At 33.2% G+C, this 14,928-nt stretch overlaps 1 protein-coding gene across 4 annotated transcripts in view; it reads left to right on the top strand.

Annotated features, from left to right (window-relative positions):
• Zfr (zinc finger RNA binding protein) overlaps positions 1-14,928 on the top strand; it is a 75,355-nt gene that overhangs the window by 37,372 nt on the left and 23,055 nt on the right. For all 4 annotated transcript variants that reach the window (XM_076857346.1, XM_076857345.1, XM_076857347.1 and 1 more), the window contains 7 exons: positions 1,178-1,374; positions 3,261-3,380; positions 4,654-4,799; positions 6,774-6,936; positions 7,658-7,863; positions 8,912-9,062; positions 11,605-11,746. In XM_076857346.1, the coding sequence (XP_076713461.1) occupies positions 1,178-1,374; positions 3,261-3,380; positions 4,654-4,799; positions 6,774-6,936; positions 7,658-7,863; positions 8,912-9,062; positions 11,605-11,746 (1,125 nt within the window). The remainder of the gene's footprint in view (positions 1-1,177; positions 1,375-3,260; positions 3,381-4,653; positions 4,800-6,773; positions 6,937-7,657; positions 7,864-8,911; positions 9,063-11,604; positions 11,747-14,928) is intronic.

Genomic DNA, 14,928 nt, shown 5'->3' with positions numbered 1-14,928 from the left:
CTACCTTCCTAGTTTCATATCTTGTCACTTCTTCCTAGATAGTAATTTATACTGAATTGACTTTTCCTTGAATTTTCCACTTTAATTCCCTTATTGCTGTGTTTTTTAAGAACATGCTGTTCTGTTTAAACATTATTTTTTCCTTTCTTCCTGACCAGTATTATAATCCTCCTCTTTCCAAGCCCAGTTCAAGTTTCACACCCTTTGTGTAGCCTTTCTTAACTGGATCCTGTTAAAGAGTAATGACTTCTTTCTTTAGCTTTCCTACAATATTTGGTTCCTACTTATTATAGCACTCTCACATGGTATAATTATTTGCTTTTTTGCTTTTTCTTTTTAATTTTGGGCACCTAAAAAGCATCTACAATGTCTTCTGCCCCCAGAACACAGGTGCTTAACACTGAACTTGATCACCAACCCTCTGACCTGCCCCCCACACCCATTTTTGTTTTGTTTTTTTTTTTTAATTTCTACTTAGGGTCTTGCTAAGTTGCTGAGGTTGGCCTTAAACTTGGGATCCAAGTATCTGGGATCAATAGGCGTGTATCACCACAACTGGCTACATTCTCTTATGGTATTATCAAAACTTAGGACATTGCCCTCATTTTGTATATTGTTTAAAATATTTTTGAAAGAAAGTCTTTATAGAAAATTTGCAATCAGGTACTCAGGCGTTCTCTTGGATAGTTATTTAAAATGTTAAGTTTAGTTGATAGTGGGCTGGGGTGGTAGCTCAGCAGTAGAGCATTTGCCTATTGCACTGGGTTGCCTAGCACGTATGAGGCACTGGGTTCAAGTCTCACCACCAAATATAAATAAATATCCATCAACAACTAAAAAATTTTTTTCAATTTCTTTAGTTTAGTAGATAATTAAAATAAAACCATGATTTATGGGGTTTTATTTCAGTTTTTGAGATTATTCATACTATCAGTTTAGAATAACAAACTTTTTGATTAGATTTTGGATTTTAGAGCTAAAGAAGGGGGAAGTTCAGAAATATGTTTTATTAATAGGATTTTAGAAGCCACTTATGTCGTTCTTTAAAATTCCAATCTTTAGTATTCACACAGAAGTTTGACTATTGGTAGAAAATAACTTTCTATGAAGTTTTCATTGTATCAGGGTTTGTCCTTTTGTATAGAAATAAAATTACTGTAATTCTTTGTTGTTCTAGGTGGTAACAAGCTACAGTCAACAGGAAATAAAACAGAAGACTTAAAAGGAACTGAATGTGTTAAAAGTACTCCTGTCACTTCTGCTGTGCAGATTCCTGAAGTAAAGACAGACACAGTGTCAGAACCAGTCACACCAGCATCTCTTGCTGCATTGCAGAGTGATGTGCAACCAGTGGGCCATGATTATGTGGAAGAGGTATTGCTTTGAGAATACTATAGCTCTGAAATGGGGTAAAGGGAAAATTATGTGACTTTGTTGCAAGCATGCTCTACATGTAAAATAAAAGTATACTTAGGTATATTTTAGATTTAGGTCACTTATGAAGGAATGAGTATTATAAAAAAGTCCCTTAAGCTTGCCTATTTAACTTTTTATTCTTGTTAACAGTGTCACTGAAGTGTAAGGTAACTTTTATTTGCAGATATTCTTGTAATATTCTATTTAGCTATCATAAAACATTAAAATTTAAAAAATTCTGCTGGGTGCAGTGGTGCATGCCTGTAATCCCAGTGGCTCTGTATCCTGAGGCAGGAGGATTGTGAGTTCAAAGCCAGCCTCAGCAATTTAGTGAGACCCTATCTCAAAATAAAAAATAAAAAGAGTTGGGGATGTGGCTCAGTAGTTCAGTGCCCTTGAGTTCAATCCCTGGTACAAAAAAATATTAAAAAATAAAAAAAATGCATATTTTTTTTTAATTCTGTAAAGCAAAAATAATGATGGAGAGAGCAAGTAGATCTCCTTTTGAACAATTATTTTGATTTATGTTTAAAATTAAGGTTGCTAATTTAACACATGACATTTATTTGGTTTCTCAAGTTGATTAGAACACTATTCCTATTTAAAGGTTAAAAAAATTAGTAAATGTGGGAGCAAGGGGACATTAGACTTGAATAAATTAGGTTTAGGATTAGCGTTTGCTGTTAACAGGAAAGAAACTATACAGTGTTGTGACACTGCTATTTACTTTCGTTTTATTGCAGAGCATTGTATCATTTTTCTGAGCTTCAGTGTCCACATCTATAAAATAGGAATATTCCTCAATAAAATTATGAATATTAGATGAAACTAAGAACCTAGTACATGCCTGGAAGACTGCATATTATTTTGAGTTCTTTACTTACAAGATGCATTCTGTAATTTATAAGTAGTTTAAAACAATTCTAACTTAGCTTTATCTCTTGTAAGAGTAAAATTTGAGCTGGGCACAGTGGCACATGCTTGTAATATCAGTGACTAGAGGCTGAGGCAGGAAGATGGCAAGTTCAAGGCCAGCCTCAGCCACTTAGGCCCTGTCTCAAAACTAAAAAAAGGTCTGGTGATTTAATACAATGGTAAAGCACCCCTGGGTTCAGTATGCAGTATCACTTAAAAAATGTAAGATTTGGTATTCTTTTTTAAAAAAAATGTTTTTAATTCAAGCATCCTAATTTCTGATTGATTTGGATTAATTAAATACTCAAAAATTTCAGAAATTTGCATTCAGAGCCAGTCTAAATGCTTGTAATTTCAACTGCATATCCATTGTTAAATTTGTAATAACATTCTTGTCTACTTATCTTTCTGATTGTACAGTTAGAAAAAAATTAATCTGGACTTTCCTTAAAGTTACATATATAAAATCTTGAGCTTTGAGGAAGTTGTATGATACAGTAATGCTTTTAAATATCTTCATTTCTCCAAGAACAATTTTGGCCAGCTTTAGGTATTCTGTACTACTGATGAGAAAATTTAAGGCATCTAGATAAATTTCAATTTAAGTGTTTATAGATTAAAATAGTCAAATGAAAGAGAATTACAAAAGCAAATGTATGTAATATTTTGAAAGTTAAAAATACTTTCATTCTCAGTTTCTATCCTTTTAAAATAGTATATCCATGCCGTTTATGTTTTTCTCCCACTTCAAATTCCAGATGTTCACATCTGTATTAAATAATCCATGAATATTGTGTGAGTGTATGAAATTTGCAAAATGAATTACACCATTATGTACAATTACACACATTAAAAAATACAGACACAAAGAATCTGTAAGGATCTATGAATGAAATTTTACAATTATTTCCTGTTTTTTCTACACCAAGGTACGAAATGATGAAGGAAAAGTAATACGGTTTCATTGTAAATTATGTGAATGCAGCTTTAATGATCCCAATGCTAAGGAGATGCACTTGAAAGGACGGAGACACAGACTTCAATATAAAGTAAGTAAATTTTAACTATTCTGTTTTTCTTACAACTCATATATTCTTTATGTAAAACAAAACATCTAACCACAACTCACCCAGTCAGTGAACTCGCATGAGCTTTTGAAAGATTCACGTATGTACTAAATCAGATGTTTGTTTTTTATTTAGTAGTTAGTAAAACCAATATAACTATTTTCTCATCAATTTTGGTAATTGTGGAAAAATGAACAAATGTTGCTTTGATCAAGTAATCATTTAAAGATAGTTGTTCCATATAGTATTTGAAAAACGTGTCAAATCTTTATCTACTTCCTTTATCTTGGTAGAACTCCAAATAAAATGAATTTTAAGTTGATTTTTTTTTTTTGAAAAATTTCATCATCTTGCCCTAGGAATTCTTCACTAGATACACTGTAAGAATTAAGATAAATCTTTTTTTTTTTTAATTAATTTACCTTCTTATTTTTTTTTACAACTAAAAAAAATTTATGTATTTATTTTTTATTAGTTGCTCATGACAATACAATGATCTTGACATCATACATTTGATTCAAATGGGGTATGAATTCTCATTTTTCCAAGTGTACAGGTTGCAGAATCACATTGGTTATACGGCCGCTTATATACATACAGCTATACTAGTGTCTATTTTATTCTGCTGCCCTTCCTATCCCCCCCTCCCCTCCCATCCCATCACCTCTCTCTACCCAATCTAATGATTAGATAAATGTTAAGATAAATCTTAATATTTAAAGTTTTAACTAGGTTAGATTAATGAACTAGTTTCATATTTTCTCTTTAAAATGCAGGGCTGGCAAAACAGTCTGTTAAATGGCAATATTTTCATGAAAAGAAATATTGCCAAGGCAGATACTTAGAATGTTTCATCTATTTATAAACAACTAAAATTAAATATTCATCAATCAGTCCCACAAGGACTTTCTGTTGGTCAACACTAAATTACATACTTTTATGTATATATTTTATAATTTTTTAGTTGCAGATGGAGACAATACCATTATTTATGTATATGTGGTGCTGAGGATGAAACCCAGTACCTCACATATACAAGGCAAGCGCTCAACCTCGGAGCCACAAATCCCAGCCTAGTAATTTTGCATTTTAGTTAATGTATTCTGAATTATTTTCTCTGATTCAATTTAGTTATGCTGATTTTTCTCTTTAGGAAATTTTGTAAGTAAAAGCCTCTATGATCAATATGTGTAGTTGTATGGCTAAAGATGGAGGTAAATTGTTGAAGGTGGCTGCTTTTTTTTTTTTGTAACAGAAAAAAGTAAACCCAGATTTGCAAGTAGAAGTAAAACCTAGTATTCGAGCAAGAAAGATTCAAGAAGAGAAAATGAGGAAGCAGATGCAGAAGGAGGAATATTGGCGGAGACGGGAAGAAGAGGAACGCTGGAGAATGGAAATGAGGTAATATCCTTAACTTTTAATAGCATGATAGTGATTCTGTCTTCATAAAAAAAAGTTTCTGGGTATATGTCTTCCATTTAGAGCAATTCATATTTCTTTAATGTACTTTTAGTGTTTAGTAAAATCGTAAGTCTAGGAAAAATTATATTAAAATTAAATTATTGGGATTAGGAATTTTGTTGAAAGTGGTATCATATAAAGAATTTCATGTTATAAATGAATAAGTACCACAATTTAAAACAGGCAAGATAGAATGACTGGTTCTGATAACAGTATTCTGAATATAAGGGTTTTTCGTTGTAGATGGACATAATTCCTTTATTTTATTTATTTAGTTTTATGTGGTGCTGAGGATTAAATCCAGGGCCTCACACATGCTAGGCAAGTGTTGAGAGCCACAACTGAAGGGGCCCCAGCAAACTTCCAGCTGCCAGCTTATGATTGGCTCACCGCGGCCCCAGCAAACTTCTAGCTGCCAACTGATTGGCTCCTCTGCGGTAATGCTCATTGGGCTGTTTCCCCAACCGCAGAGTTTTACCATTATGCGTAAACCAGTTTTTATGTGTAAGATAAAAATGAGTCCTATTTCCTTTTTGAAGCTTCTGCCTTTGTATTGTATTCTTCCCTATACTAGGACTTTCCTCTCTCTAGTAGGTTTTATAATTATTTTGTTTTACTTGTATGTCTAAAATTTATTAAGTACCTAATTGCCGGTAAATGTGTTCCGTACTATAATGTGAATTGGCAAACAACAGTTAAATGTCCCAGCTGTTATTTTACTTAAACATCTTTAGCACTAAAATAAACTATTCCAAGTTGGACTGAACATGATTTTTCAGAACCTTCAAGCAGTTTTTATGTTTTTTTTGTGTTTTTTTTTTTTTTTCTCAAGGCCTACATCACATAACAGGATATTTGGTTCTCTCAGTCCTTGGATTACCTAAAAAGCAATGCTTATTCCCAACATGAAGAAATGAGTAGTTTGTTAGAGTGGTGGTCAAGAAGCATAATTCTTGAGAGCTCTTACTATGCTAGTTTGAAGTTGAAAATAAAGGTAGAACCCAGAGGGAAAGAGATGGTGAAGAAGATTGTAGAATAGATTAGAAAGATGTCACCTGTACACTAAATGTCCACATTCCAGGTTCAGTTCATGGGTGTTTTATTTGGAATACATAGTAAATTTTCATCTGAACCATGAAGTTTTCATAAAAACCCTGATGACCTTGGCAAATGCATTCATTATTCCTTATGGCCACAGTTATTATGAACTAAGTCACAGCTGTTATCTCTAGACAGGATATTTGCTTTGTACTGTACTGTAATCTCTGTTGCTCTTTATAGGTCTCCAACAATGAGACTGTCTCATTGACCTTGAATTGCCATTTATTACTATACACTATTGATTTTGCACATATTAGAGAAGTATATATGTTGTGCCTATATCACAAATAGAGAAATTAAAGGTATTTTAAGAGGCTTTCTTTAAGGTAAAAAAAATGTAGGAGAGAGTTTTAGTTTTATAAAGACCAAGAAAATGCTATTAATGTCTGTGTGCACATTGGGTGTTTTATATATATTACAGGTTGAGCCCCCTTAGGAGTAGATATTTGGGTTTCCGATCTTTGCCTTGTTTACAGTCTTTTGCCTATTCTTTCTCATTTGTCATCATAAAGTCTTGGCTGTTGTAAAATTTTAAGTTATAGAAAGCAAAATTTCAATGGGGAGAGGTTGGAAGGAACTATTTCTGTTCTTTCTACTTTGACCTTCAGCTCTGAAGTTTTCTTCTGTTTTTTGTTCTCTCTGGTACTGTTTTTACATTGATGTACTTCTCAATGAAAGCAAATATGGGAAATCAGATAAGTAGGGAAGAAGAAAAATGTTAGGCTGACTTGGGTAGAATTTTTATGTCATCACTGATGCAAGTCCTTGGGTTGTATTTCTTCTCATAACCTTGTAATATTCTTTGTGTTTCAGACGGTACGAAGAGGACATGTACTGGAGACGAATGGAGGAAGAACAGCATCATTGGGATGATCGTCGCCGAATGCCCGATGGAGGCTATCCTCATGGCCCTCCAGGCCCATTAGGTCTTCTGGGTGTTAGACCAGGCATGCCTCCTCAACCACAGGGTCCTGCAGTGAGTGTCTATGTTTTTTATATAAGAAATGAAAATTTAAACTTGTTTCAACATTAGGAGATCGTTTGGAGGGCTAGTTTGTAGACTAAATCTCTTAATCTAATGGGATTTTTTTTTCATCTGATTTAGATGTTTCTCACAAAGATCTGTGTCTTGAGAGTTTATATTCTGAACAAACTGGCTAAAAGGATTATGAGGAACATCTCAAGAAGTCCAGACTACTGAAAACAAGAACAAACATTCAGCAGTTAGAAAAAAACAGCAAACTCCTTTGCCTATTCTTTCTCATTTGTCATCATAAAGTCTTGGCTGTTGTAAAATTTTGAGTTACAGAAATCAAAATTTTAAAATCATCAATACTTTAAATTTATTAAAGCATATTTTCAGGGGTAGCCATGTACCTCAGTAGTAGAGGTCAAGTCCCTGGGTTTGATTTCTACTACACATGTAGTCTTGCATTTTCATTTTACTGAAATGGAAAATTGAAATTTGTTTAGTGGATATTTTGCTTAACTGGTTTTTATTGGAAAGATATGATCAAGTGTAGTCAAAAAATAATAGTTACTTTTGCTCAGAAGACTTTTTTAGTATCAGGGATTAAACCCAAGGATGCTTAATCACTGAGCCATATCCCTAGTCCTTTTTTATATTTTATGTAGAGACAGGGTCTCACTAAGTTGCTTAGGGCTTTGCTAAATTCAAGTATAACTTTTCTCTCTAGCCCTTACGTCGTCCTGACTCATCTGATGACCGTTATGTAATGACAAAACATGCAACCATTTATCCAACAGAAGAGGAGTTGCAAGCAGTTCAGAAAATTGTTTCTATCACTGAACGTGCTTTAAAACTCGTTTCAGACAGTTTGTCTGAACATGAGAAGAGCAAGAGCAAAGAAGGAGATGATAAAAAAGAGGGAGGTAAAGACAGGTGTGTTTTCAGTGTTATTTACTGTACATATTTTTAGTTTTCCTTACGTGCACTTTTTACATTTGAAATCACAATTAGATAATTCCTGTGTGAGTCTACCTTTCTTAACTATCCTTGTGTTAGATAGGTAATATTTTCAGCTAAAATGAGAAATACATAGTCCCACTGACAACACAGTTTAAACCTTGGATTTTACTCACTTAACTTTACATAAAAACATATTAAATCTGTTTCATAGTCTCTGGTATGGTTTTCCAGTTGCATTCAGCCGCTAATTTCTCTTCTTTTTTTGTTGGTATGTCCCTCTTGCAGTCTTCGTTTTACTAACCATAAACTAACCATAAACCATGAATAAGCCCAAACTTTAGCTCCATCTTTCTTATTGAGTTTGTATAGTATGATCTATGACTTTTTACTTTTCCTTTTACCATTTGGAAATATTTTTGTATTAATTCAAACATGACTTTTATTAATGGTAAAGTGAAAAACAGAAGTACTTGGTAACCTTTGTTTTGCCTGTGAGTACTTAGTTCTTGGGTTGGGGGGAAGGTACTGGGGATTGAACACAGGGGCACTTGACCACTGAGCCAAGTTTCCAGCCCTATTTTGTATTTTATTTAGAGACAGGGTCTCGCTGAGTTGCTTATTAGCACCTCACTCTTGCTGAGGCAGGCTTTGAACTCGTGACCCAAGGCCTCAGCCTCCCAAGCTACTGGGATTACAGGTGTGTGCTACCATGCCCAGCCAAGAACTTTGTTCTTGATTTATTTTTAATCCATATTGCTTATCTAATGAAGTATAGTTAAAAATACTATAGTTTTGTTAGTGTAGTTGATGAAGATTTTAATAGTATTAAAATAATTTTCCCTTAATATTGTGTTTAGAGAATATCATGGTTCTGACTGAGGGCATATATAGGTCAGTGGTAGAGTGCATGCCCAGCATGGAAGAAGCCCTGGATTCGATGCTCAGCGTTGCAAAAAAGAAAGAAGACGGGGGAAAAAAGGAAATAAATGTCATATTATAATATGAGTTGATTTTGCTACAGAGCTTTGAAAGGAGTGTTGCGAGTGGGAGTATTGGCAAAAGGACTACTTCTCCGGGGAGATAGAAATGTCAACCTTGTTTTGCTATGCTCAGAAAAACCTTCAAAGACATTATTAAGCCGTATTGCAGAAAACCTACCCAAACAGCTTGCTGTAAGTATGATGGAAAATGTTAAATTTACCCCTTGTCTGGTTCAAAAGTTTTTGGCAGGACTAACTGTGCTTCAGTTTAAACCTCAGCCAGTCTTTAAATTTTTGGCTTGACTTTCCATATTGAGTTTTTTGCTTAATTGTGCAAACTGATAAAACTATTTTCTACTTTGTCTTTTTAGGTTTTATGGTGCTTGTATTTGACATGAAGCCATCTTGCCAGTTTATTTTGAAATGGAAAATTGTAGCATATGCCCTCCTTTTCCTGTTCTTTTTTCAATACTTAAAGTGTAAGGCAGTTGATGGGGACAAAAAGTGATTTTTTTTTCCCCCTCTTAACAAAGCCACACTACCAGTGCTTAATTTTAAGTTTTTAAATTCATGAACCTCTTACTTATGTAGTTTGACATATTTTTAATAATATATAACTAAAAGAAAGGATCTGATTTTGATTTCTTCAGTTTAATTATGAATACAATAGTACCCCCTTATCCTCAGGGATGTGTTCCAAGACGCCCATTCAATACCTTAAATGATAATACCAAACTCTGTGTATATTATGTTTTCTTTATTCATACATACCTTTGATAAGGTTTAATTTACATGTTAGGCACAGATAATCTTTTGTAGATTTTAATTGCCAGCATCACTACTCTGCACTTTGGGACCTTTAAGTAAAATAAGGGTTACTTGAACACAAGCACTGCCATTCCATAACAATCTAATAACAGTTCGACTAAGGGGCTAATGGGCATATATAGCATGGGCTAGGCAAAGTCATGATTCACATAGCTGGCCAGATAGGGGAGGGTGCCTCAAGATTTCATCATGCTATTCAGAATAGCATGTAATTTAAAACTTATGAATTATCTGTTTCTAGAATTTACTGTATAATATTTTCAGACTGCAGTGACAACATGTAACACTACAGAAGGTGAAACTACAGATAAGGGATAACTTCTTTAGTTTCAATTTTCTAATGTTTATAATGGTAGGAAGTACTTCTCTTGTCTCCAGCAAAAAATGTTCGAAATTAAGAGAACATTCCTATTTATTTTTGGTACCAGGAATTGAACTCAGGGGTACTCAACCACTGAGCCACATCCCCAGTCCTATTTTTGTGTTTAAATTATTTAGAGACAGGGTTTCAGTGAGTTGCTTAGCACCTTGCTTTTTCTGAGGCTGGCTTTGAACTCAAGATCTTCCTGTCTCATCCTCCAAGCCTCAGGGATTATAGTCGTGTGACAAGAATATTCCCTTTTAGTTTTACAAAACAACCTTACTTTAAAGCTTGAGTTTGTTTTTTTTTTTTTTTGTGGGGGGGGGTATAAAGTCATGATACCTTGAATAAATTTTATTCAAAACCTTTCAATTTAGCCATTCTGAATTCAGGGATTAAAATTTCATTGGCAGTATGGATCCTACAGTACTAAGTCAGAATACTACCTGACAGCAATATTACAACAGATGATAAAAGGAACAGTGAAAGCACCTTGTTGAACTTAAACTTGCACCACTCTAGCACTTTCTATTGTTCTCTTACCATTGTTCCAGAGAGGAAGTTCCTGTTTGTCTTTTTACCTCTTTGTTGTCCCTGTTAGGCCAATGAAAGGGGAAAAGAAAAGATTAGGGACCTTAGAATAAAGTCATAGAATTTGTAAGAAACATCTCCATTCTAATGTGGTGCTTAATAAAACTACAGAGCAGGAAATCCTGTATCCTAACTAAATAATTAACAGTTAAGCTAAAGCAGATAGCTCTTTCAAAGCTACCTGCTCTTATTATGTAAGTGAATTAGCAAGTAAAGTAAAATTAATTCTTCATCATCATCATAGTTAACATTTACTTAGTAATGGGTTTTACGTAATTAACAATCTAAGTGTTAGGTACAATTATTGTTCATATTTTACAGGAACAATCACAGGGTAAATAATTTGCCCATCTTCACATGGCTTATAAAGTAGAGCTAGGGTTTAAGACTCGACGCTACACTGTAAGCACTTCATGTAATTTTTGTCTAAAACTTTAATTTGTTCATATAAATTGTGACTTTTTACATGTCTACCAAATTGCGATAAATCTTGGAGTTTGTTTTTTGTTCTTAAGTTGGACTTCCTGCTTCCTAATAAGATGTGGATCTATTGAATTCACTGAGAATATATACTGGGAATGGTTGAATTGTGGCTGTAGGATCCAATGGTTGAATTGTTAGGTCCAGTTATTTTAGTTCCAAGTTCTGTAAATATGAAAAATAATGCCATTATTTTTTTTATCTAAGAATTCATCATCTAAGAGACATACACATTTACAAATATCCCAAATAATATTAATAATGTTAAATATTAGCTCAACAAAGATTTTGAAAATAAAGAGGTACAAGAGATTAATGATATGGATATATATGGCAGATCTTATAGTAGTATATGAGCTTGTCTTTACAGAATGGTTAGGGTAATGGAAAACTAAAAGAATCATAATGAAACTGCTTTTGTCTGTTAACAAATGCATTATATCCAACTAATTTCTTATAATCTTTTTTACATAGGTTATAAGTCCTGAGAAATATGACATAAAATGTGCTGTATCTGAAGCAGCGATAATTTTGAATTCATGTGTGGAACCCAAAATGCAAGTCACTATCACCCTGACATCTCCAATTATTCGAGAAGAGAACATGAGGGAAGGAGGTTGGAAAGCTGTTAAACATTCTACTTTTCTATTAACTGTTTTTTTGTTTTGTTTTATCATTATTTTCAATTTACCTACTCTTTAAGATGGCATTAAGCCCTAGAAGGCAACATGCTGGCATTACATATTTAATAGATTTGACTTATTTAGCAACCAGTTTGGGTTGAGATCATTTCCCACAAAGTAAATGCTCTTGTTAATGATAATTTTTACATGAAACTCATAGGATATGATTGGTTTTCTTGATTTTTTTTCTTTTCTTGCTAACCTCAGATTTCTGGAAAAAAATTCAAAATTATTTTTATTTGGCATAGTTGACTTGTGAAAAAAAAAAATTTAAATGTTTACTAGTATAGGGGCCACAACTTTAACTTCCATTAAGAAGTTCTCAATCTTGCCTTGTCTTAAAAGAAGACAAGAAAGTTTCACAGACAAAATTGGCTAACTATTCTTAGCACTTACATTTGAGGTATTATTATATATGTAATCATGGATTTGGCTTGTTCTGAGGTAAATATTTCTAGTTCTCTGAGGTTGCTCTTTGGTTTGGAGCACTTTCATAAATGTTGATCATCCTAATGCACACAGATTTTGATATTTGGCCTGAATATCATATTAGAATTAAAAATAAATTAGGCAGATAGAGTTAGTGAGTTAGAGTACAGTTCAGCATTTTTAAACGTAATTTGCCATTGTAGAATATGAATCCTGCTGGTGCCAGCAATGTTGCTTTAGGGACTGTTCTGTAACATTTTTAAAGCTTCAAAAGCTTTTAAGCCAAAAAGCATGATCAGTGTCTGCAATATGTTGGTTCTTTTGTTTTATGGGTCAGATAAAATTTACTTTGTTTCCTTTCATGTTGTTTTTATACATCTTAACTTGTTAAATATGGAATTACACTAATACTTCTTTGTGATACAGGTTGAGAAAAGCCTCTCAATTACTGTCCCTTTAAATTTGTTTTCTTACAGCAAAGCATTGGTTTTTTTTGTTTGTTTGTTTGTTTTTGTTTTTTATGGCACTGGGCTTTCTACAACCCAGGAAAAAGTCATTTTACCTAAAATGTCATTGGGAGACATGTTTTATCTTGCATACTTTGTTAATTTACCATATTAGGATTTGTATGTTGTATCTTAAGCTTTGCATCTTCAAAATAAATGAGTTTCGTGTAAAGGATCTTTTATGTAACATGAGTTTCCACTCAATGTTTGGCCATGGGTGTTGCTGGAGAAAGAGTTTGAGTCAATCTGATCAGGTCATAAGTAGCATATGACCTTTTACTTATGTAGCATATGACTTTTAACATGTAGCATATGACCTTTTATTTAGGACTGGAAATTTTAAAACTTTCTAATACAAAATATTATAAATGTTGCTATTTTAGTGTGAAATTATATAACAATTAACTTTGTTTCAGAGTACATTCTGTCCAATTATGTTTAGACTGAATTAAATTATGTACAGTATCAAGCCTTTTTATTATGTTGCAAAAAATTAAAATTAATAGTGTCATAAGTGTAAGTTCTTTGATAACCTATCCCTTTTAAAGGAAACAAAATTATATTTTTGTCTGACCCAGACTTGAGTTAGAATTACTGTTATGAATTATAAAAATGAACCTGAGGGAAATGGTCAGTTCAAAATTGAAAGATTGTGCTTCAAGACACTGAGCTGGAAAGTTGGATATGCAAAAGTGTAGAAACATTGATAGAGTGTTCCTTGCTGCAGATAACTGCAGTAAATCATGTCTTTAGCTTCATTACGAAGATTGCTTCTTTCTTGCTGCAGAGTAACGGTATGTATTCTCTCTCACTGCAGCTCCCGATGCTCTGTGTCTTAAAATCACTTAAAGCCTATAGCTTGCTTTGGGGAGTTAGTACAGGGGTTAAGGAAGGCTTTGCCGGAAGAACATTGTAAATCATGAGACTGACTACGTGCACATAGTGTGGTAGCTCTTTGTGTAAAAGCCCTGTTTCATATGAAAAAATATTTAATAAAAGAAACTATTAAATTGTTCTAATAACTGTTAAACGCATGACAGATTTACTTTATAGTACTGTGTTTGACAGTTAACATTTAATTGACTTAAAGCTTAAAATGTTCAAAATGCTCTAACCCTTGCTACAGAATTGTTTTCTGCAGCAAGTCAAGTATTGTGTGTGTTTTTTTTTTCACCTGTAGCTTATCAGGCCCGGTCCAAAGCCTTCTAACAGAGGGAATTGATTCCTGTCAGGGGTTGCTGCCAAGACATCGGAAGGATTTTTGACCAAGGTTTTCAAAAGCTCAGTGTCACATCTGCCATTTGGTTAAGGAGGGATTTTGGATGCAGAGTCTGGCATTTATTGTCTTTCGTGTGGCTGTTTTGTTTGTTTTGTCTTTGTCTCTTCTAGAATTAAGCAGTGTTCACACTAGTTTTTAAATGGTTGAGTAGATTATATATTTTACATAACCATGTTAATTTAAATTAATATATTCTTATTAACTTTTAATCATAAAATAGTGTGGACACAGCATGTCTTCTAATTGGTGATTAACCCCTTAAAATTTTTGAAATATGTTCATGTAGAATAATAATTTGCATTTTGTTTTTATAAATTAACTGATTTCTGTTTTAACTGGGTGTTAGGCAGTAAGTATGATTTTAGCACGATATATCTAAGGGGTTAATCCACTTGAAGTAAAAAATGGGTGCAAAAATCCACACTCTAAATTTAACAGCAATTTCCTACTTATAGTTCTAATATATTTTTAACTTGAAATAGGTGTCTTGGCATCTTTGAATTTGTGTCATTGATTAAAATTTCCAAAGTTATGAATGCTTGTGAACAAAATTCTTCTGTATTGGAGGAAATTTTAAAATGGTGCATTAACATTAGATTATTTGGAAACTTAAAAGGAGATTGCACACCATCATCTTTGCATTTTAGCTTCAGCAAATAATATAAATAAGGGACATGGAAAAGAGGTCCTTTAAAAGCATGTTCTAGATACTTTGGAGAGCAAGAATGGTTTGGGGAGTTGGTTTGTTTTTTTTTTTTTCCTTCCCCTTAACTGTGCTTTCACATGTCTTTCTTCCTTATTTCAAAGAAGTCTTTTTCTTATATTAAAATTTATTTCTTGTTTTCAGTAGCTAGTCTTTCAAATTTTGAAATTACCTACTAATATTTTTTCTTTAATAGTT

This window comes from Callospermophilus lateralis, chromosome 5, assembly GCF_048772815.1.
Source record: "Callospermophilus lateralis isolate mCalLat2 chromosome 5, mCalLat2.hap1, whole genome shotgun sequence".
Classification (NCBI taxonomy): Eukaryota; Metazoa; Chordata; class Mammalia; order Rodentia; family Sciuridae; genus Callospermophilus; species Callospermophilus lateralis.
The sequence above is the reverse complement of the archived record's forward strand: the minus strand, read 5'-3'. Positions and strand labels throughout refer to the sequence as shown.